Source organism: Protopterus annectens, chromosome 6.part1, assembly GCF_019279795.1.
Source record: "Protopterus annectens isolate FY-2018-M chromosome 6.part1, PAN1.0, whole genome shotgun sequence".
In the NCBI taxonomy this organism is placed as follows: domain Eukaryota; kingdom Metazoa; phylum Chordata; order Ceratodontiformes; family Protopteridae; genus Protopterus; species Protopterus annectens.
Genome location: NC_056738.1, coordinates 497,295,230 through 497,302,612, shown reverse-complemented (window position 1 = coordinate 497,302,612; position 7,383 = coordinate 497,295,230). Strand labels below are relative to the sequence as shown.

The window sequence follows — 7,383 nt, the reverse complement described above, 5'->3', positions numbered from 1 at the left end:
CATGGCTTCCATTCTTCCCATAGTACTGGTATTGCACTTCTAATCTGTATAGATGCTGTCAGTAAAGCTAGAGGTAATGGCATTGTATTCTCCTGATGGTCTAGACTTACCTAAAAGTCTTTGTTACAGTTTCACAGCCGACTTCTACTTTTTGAATGTCATCATTAGGTCTCTCTCAGCCCACCCATCTATGGTTCAAAAGTTGCCTATCCAGTAGGTATTGGTCAGTAAAATGGTTATCTGCCCTCTCTCCGTACTTCCCAGCCACCACTGCTGTACCTAAAGATTCCTGTCCTCTGCGAGAATGTTGAAGAGAAGAGGACAAACACCCTCCACCTATCCATACAACAGGCCTCCCTAATCCAGTATGCAATTGACTACACTTGTTTGCGCATCTAACATAACACACCTCAAAGGTTACTTATGAAACTTTAACAGCAACAGAAATTAGGCTTGTAACTCAACTCCTGCTCATCAGTTTAAAAAGAAAAAACTTTTCCCAAATCCTCTCCCATGAGTAACAAAATTCAAAGTACTCTCTCTTGGTGATACAACAGTTGAAGTTGCTCCTCATAGTACATTATTAGGGGTGGTAGTGGACAAATGTCTTAAATTTGACCTGCATATACAAAATCGCACGAGGAAAAACTTGTCAAAAGCTAGGGAAGCTTTGTCGAAACACTTTCTCACTGACTCAGCTAAAGATGTACTTGCCCCTACTTATCTCCTCCCCCCACTTTATGGTGCTCTCATTCTTACTAACCTTCAGGCATCACAAAAATCAAAACTTGAACAGTGCTACAACACAGTTGGTGAATTTGTTGCAAATGCCCCCTTTCAGAACCCACTACTGTATAGTGGTAAAAAGCCTAAATTGGTTAGAACTACCAATCGACTAACATATACAGCTTCTTACTCACCTATAAAATTATCCAGAATCCATCTGCTTGTCCAGCACTAAGTAATTCTGCACAACTAGGTTCCCAGTTGGTCATTACTGTCCAGTGACCAAAAACTGTCCACAAACCTATCAAATCTGCTGGGCATTGTATTTGTACCATGTTGCTAATACCTGGAACTCCTTGTCTTTATCCATCAGGTCAGTACCTCCCTCCCTCCCATCCTTCAAAACCATACTGAAAGACTTCCTAGAAAAGTGGGCTCTGCTGTTGCTCAACACCAGAATAAATTATATCCCCAAATGTGAACAAATACCCATTTATACCCATCCTCTCCTTACTCTGCTGTCTTCACTATTTCCTTGCTTCTATCAATTTCTTTCCCCTGGCTTTCTGCCTAAATGTACCATACATCTGCTTTTTTTTATCTCCATATTGCAATTCCAGTTAGTATTTATATTGGCTTATCTTTATCTTGTTTAGGAACGGATTACAATTTCTCAACTGTTAAATCATTGTCACAACGTGTATGTATTGGTAACCAATTTTTACATATGTCCAATTTGATACAATTAAACTGTAGAGCTCTATTTAAAAAAAAAAAAAAAAAACTTCCACTGAAAATGTGCTCCTACCCAGTCGGACTTTTCTGAAAATCAAATGTCAGTAAATGATAAACATTAAATGTTTCAAGATGCTAGTTTTATGTTTTTGTACACAGTGACTGTAGTCTGATTCTTCATCTTACTGATAATGTTTTGTAGACTCTATTCAATGGTACATTTTTTGTAGTTGAATAAATCTGCACAGGATCTAAAACTGATAATTGTATGCCTTCTGCCAAGTTATTGTTGCACATAAAGCTCTTTTGGTTGTGTGTATCTCCTGATGTTGAGGGCAAGATGCTGTCATGTTCTGTCAACTCCATTTTGAACTTGAAAAGAATAGTTTCAGCAGTTTTTTTTTTTCAGTTAGTGTACGCCAAGTTTAACTTCCATTGTAGAATAGACAAATATTTTTTCAAGCTATTTTGTTTGATATCCCATAAGTACATCAGTTCATTTATTGAGTTCATTGCTGCTATGTACTTCTGTTACTTTTATTCCTTTTTTGAGTCATTCTTAATGATTATGATTATGAAAGCTTTGTAAACTTTATTAAACCACAGTCCAAATAATTTTAAAACATTTCTCCGTAACGCCAACTGAGGAATAACGTGAAGTTTCTATAGACTTTTTCATGGGTGATGTGTCCATTATATGGAAGCACTGCACACTTTATGTAGGTTGACATCACTGAGATTGATGTTGGCTGCTTATCCTAAGTGACTGACAGTCATGTCAAAAGTAGTGTTAAGCATCCTTTTAAGAAAGGAGCAGCAGAAATGCTGTTCAGGACATTCTGCTAAAATTTCTTTATGCAGTTGTGTTCAAGGCTATTTAAAATATAGACCTCTCCTCAACACACACACCTTGCAAAATGTGAAAACTGCACTAGTTTTTGACAGTTTTTCACTGCAGTGTTCAAGGCAGACTACTGTATGCTATGCTTAATTCTTTGGATTTGTAAAGAAAACCATTACTAGTAGTTAAAAACTATTTGCCAGTTTAGCGCTGTAGTAAGGGATTCTTGGCACTAGTAATTTTCAATTTTGTGTGTGGCTGAGGTGGTCTGAAGACTTTCTTAGTTTATTTTTATTTAATTTATTTTTAGTTTTGACTGGGTTAGTCCCACTAGGCTGCCTTTTGCATACCTCTCAAAGTCAGCGTTTTGGCATGTCACTGAGGACTGAAGCCACTAAATGACACGCATTTGAATTTCAGACTAAATATTCTTTGGAAAAATCAGTGCAATCACAAATTCTGTTTAGTAACTTTATAGTTAGTTTATAGCATAGTAAGTTTGAGAGTAGTATTTAAAATCTGTGCATATTTGGTTGTCATGGGTTTCACTGTTGTATTGCAGTTACCGTTTTTTTCTTTATAGTAATGCATAGTAGATGTAGAAATGCAATAAGTAGAGTGTAGTAGTTTGCATTTTATTGCAGGTGTTTGGGTTTTTAGTGGCTCAACATGCAGCCATTTCTTAACTTAATGGTTTTATTTGTTTATAGATCTAGATCTCATCGAAGTTCCAGAAGGCGGTATTCTAGATCTCGCTCTCGTTCTCACAGGAGAAGGTCACGTAGCCGGTCCTACACCCCAGATTACTATCGGAAACGCAGCAGCCACAGTCATTCTCCTATGTCTTCCCGCAGACGTCACATTGGCAACAGGGTAATCCTAAACTTTCTAATTAGGGGGAAAGTATTGTGAAACATTTTTGACTACACTGATCAAAACTGTGAGTGGTAATGTGTTTTCGGCAAAAATGCTTTGTGTTCTTTTGTGAAAAATTTATTAAGTCCTATTCTGAATTTTTGTTTAGTCTGAAACTGATAATTTCTAGCTTTTCATTCACCTGTAGTGGGTTTGTGTTTCTGCAGTGAATATTGTGCATCTTACTAATAGTTTGGCAGGTAACTTGTTCAGTGTTCGTTGTATTACTGCTGCAGTAGTCTAAGCTGTATGAGTTGTATCCTGCCAGGGATATGACCACTGTACAATTTTCAAAGCATCAGGGCACCTTGCACGTGCCCGACTACTGATGGATTGGAGTAAAGATGTGTAAAGTATGTGGTTTGGGTGCCAAACCTTCAAATTGTGTGCTGCAGAATTGTTTTATCTGGCTTTGTGTGCTTTCCCAGAAAAGATATTTGTTAGGAAGTTTGTGTCTGACCACCATTCAGTATTTTTGTATTAGTGTCCCCCCCCCCTTCTTGTGAATGCTTATATGAGAACTCTGCATAAAAAGCACATTTCTGACTAAACGTACCTTTTCGTTTAGGAAAATAATATGGGTCTAGAAATGTTTTGGTTTTGGGATTCACTGATCTTAACTGTGAAATGCCCATCTGGGTTTACTTATTTTTGTCCAGGCTTAGTTTCTGTTTGTCAGACTCTTCTTTCTGGCTACCCATGGGGAATTTAACTGGCTCTTCAGTTCTTCCTTCCTCTTCCTCAAAAAGCTTTCTCAGGAGGCTTAGGTCTTCAAGCTAGGTTCCTAAATGCACCCACCATTAATGGTGACTTTTTCTCTGAACAGACCACGTTGCTCCGACTTATCGTTGCCTCTGTGTCCTTAAGAGGCAAGGGAGAACCACTGTTGGACTTTCAGGTGGGATTGATTGGAGCCTTGCTGCATAGCAGGGCTAAGGAGCCCAATTCACAGGCAAGTTTGAGTTCTGTTTCCAGTGGAGAAAGAAAAAGGTCAGGTGTGGTTTCTTTCTCACAGAAAAGACTTTCTGGATTTTGAGAGGTTTTTCAAGCGTTTCTCTCCAAATTCAATTTTCTCATCTGAGTTACAAAAAGAAAAAAATTCCTTGCTGTGATTCCCATTTAGAAGAGTAAGGACTTTCAGAATCTCAGAAAATGAGTTTTTTCTTCAGATTTACAGTTTAGTTATCCTTTTCTGTAGTTTTAAATAAAATCCAAGTATACATTTAAAAAATTAGTAAAATTTAAGTATCTTTTCTACTGCCGACCGCTTAATCCTTGTAGAAACACAGTATGCAATAGGTGTGCTTGTGCAGTGATGCTGGAGGCTAAACTGCCCCATACAAGTGTGCATCATGTTTAACGCACACACTAACACCCACCTCGTGTAGTACACAACACACACACACTAATGCATGCAGAGGCGTTTAAAAGCAAGCTTCCTAAATGACGGATTGCCTAGATTCACCCACTGTCAAAGCTTTGCCTTATCAAGACCAGAGGCACTTGGAAACAACTAGTGTCGCACATACTATCACTCAGTGGAGCCCCTGTTAAGCCCCTAAGGCAAGTTATCACACTTCTCAGTGTCTCCAGTGTGATATACTGATGCCCTGTAACCAGGATGGACACTAACATAACAGTGGTTTATCTGGAGCCAGAATTCACTGAGTCATGCATACACTCACGTCATTTTGCCACAGGTACCAGTATGATTTTGTTGTAGTTCATGTAGGTGTAAATAACCTGAGATGCATCCCCCTGGACTAATGAAGAGACTTTGTGGAGCTTTCAGTGCAAGTCTCAGACTGGTGGTAGCCTAGCATTGAGCAAAACAGTACCATCACAGAAGATGCCACAATATGAGCAAAAAATTGATAAGCAACTGGCTGTCTTTCTGGTGTCATTCTTGTGGGATCCAGTATTTGTTAGCTTAGGAGGACATGGTTGACAGAGCATGTTGCTTTGCAAAGTATGGTCTGCACATCTCTCCTTTAGTCTTTCGAATACTGGCTAATATTTTATCCACTCCCATAGTGCTTTATTTTAGGCAGTGCGACCTTAAACTCACCAACATACCAAAATCAACTGTACAATCTCAAGGTGTTATTGCTCAATACCAGGATTCTAAACAAAAAAAAAAAAAAAAAAAAACTGCGTGCTCTCCTCACACTTGAAAATATAGACATCTGAGCATTTTTACCATGACATGATATAAAGAGGGGAGAGTACCCTGGCAGTGCCTTCCACACTTTGACTAGTAGCTGCACAGTCTGTCTCCGTATGCATCAATAACAAGCATACCTGTAGGATGGTCAAACAGGATGACACACTGGAGTTTCCACACATGCAGGTCACCATACACTATCTTTTTATCATGTCCTAGACAACTGTAGGTCAATGTGTCCAAAGGAACTCGCAATGCATACATGGACCTATTGGATACCCTTGCTGTCCAGCCTAACACCCTTCCTTCTTGTGGGGAGTTTAGTTATGTCTCTCTAGGTTAGGACTCTTACACGGCCTCAAATGTACATGCACCGCGATTCCTGACTTCATAAATACAAACACCTATGGCCAAATAGTGAGTACGCTCACTAGTGGCTCTTGTATACTGGTCCTTGTGCTTACTAATATGGGAGGATGCTCTACCCCCCCCAAGTGTCCTTCCTGGTGCAAGTCTAACCGAAAAGCTGTCTTTGAAAGCAAAATCAACTCCTTAATCCCATTAAAACCAGTAACCGGAACTATTCCAAGGCAAATCACCTTTTAAGTGGTGGATTTTATTTGCAAAGCCATAGGAAGAATTATGGAAATTGTCAACAAGAACATAGGATACCAGACACGTGATTCTTCCCATTTTGCTTTGTCCAAGGAAGGTCATGCTTAGTGAATCTCTGAACTTCTTTGAAAAAGTCATTAAGGCACTGGATTAAGGGAAAACTGCATTCTGCTTGTCTAGATGAGGCTAAACCATTTGATGCAGTACCCCACTTGGGCATTGTCAACAGACTTTTAGAACTAGATATAAACATCTTAACACACTTGATAGCTAACTGGCTCACTGCCCACAAGGTTAGAATCATTGAGGCCATTTCCACAAAGAGGCCTGTTGTAAGTGGGGAATCCCCTCAGGACTCTGCTAGTCCACTCCTGTTTGGCTTCTTCTCGGGCGTAGAAGCCAGTGTCCAAGGCCTTTGGCTGGCCAATTTTGCAGATGATTGCAAACTGGGAGCACTCTTGACTATCTCGATGGCCAGTCAGGAAGGTCCAATACAGACTGCAGCTTGGTACCAAAGCCATGGCTTAAAACTCAATACCAAGCAATGCATTATGGTACCTTTTGAGTGAGTCTACAGCCCCAGGTAACTAAGTCATCCGTAAAACACATTTTAAGTTGGTTTACTAGTCAGGGATCTGGGAACTTGTGTAGATTGTAAACTAGCCTTTGACCAGCATGTGTCTATGGTAGTAAGAACTTTCTATATTGCTCAGCTTATAAGCAAAGACAAGGCATTTAGATTGAGAGGTCGTCTCACTGTGCTCTGCCCTCATCAGACCCCTCATGGAATATACTGCCTCCTTAGTTATGTACCTGATCAAATGCTTGCAGCAGTTGGAGTGTCCACAAAGGTTCCTAACAAAGGATACAGGGAGCAGAGTGTCCTCCACTGATCCCCTCAAAGCCTTCTCTCTTGACTGTGTCATACAGACTTTGAGATGCTATCTTGCCTGGTATACAGAGCATCCTTTGATGCTGTTTTGATGAACTGCCTCTGTCAAAGGCATAGATTTTTATGAACCTTTTGCACATCTGCAAAACAAACTGCATCATAACTATTGGATTGAAAGACCTAAATGTTTCTTCCAACATAAGTAGGACATGGGGGGGGGGGGTTCTCAAATGATTTCCATTCTCTGGAACAGGCTTGCTGTCCATGTGAGTTCCTCCTTATCCCTTTTTAAAACTCAGCTTAGACCAGTGGATGCATAATCAGAAATTCACGTCTGGTCTGGCTTGTATATCTCTGGACAGAGGCAGTCTGCATATCACCACCAATATAAATTTGCATGTCACATTTTGGTTGTATGGCTAGGCTTATGAGGGCCCCTGTGGTTAGCTTGCATAATGCTCTCCTATGAAACTGTAATGGGACCAGAGTAAAATT

The 7,383-nt window shown here is 39.9% G+C and overlaps 1 protein-coding gene across 3 annotated transcripts in view; it reads left to right on the top strand.

Annotated features, from left to right (window-relative positions):
- The window catches only part of TRA2B (transformer 2 beta homolog), a 668,812-nt gene that overhangs the window by 71,541 nt on the left and 589,888 nt on the right, over positions 1-7,383 (top strand). For all 3 annotated transcript variants that reach the window (XM_044075946.1, XM_044075947.1, XM_044075945.1), the window contains exon 3: positions 3,013-3,175. In XM_044075946.1, coding sequence (XP_043931881.1) covers positions 3,013-3,175 — 163 coding nt within the window. The remainder of the gene's footprint in view (positions 1-3,012; positions 3,176-7,383) is intronic.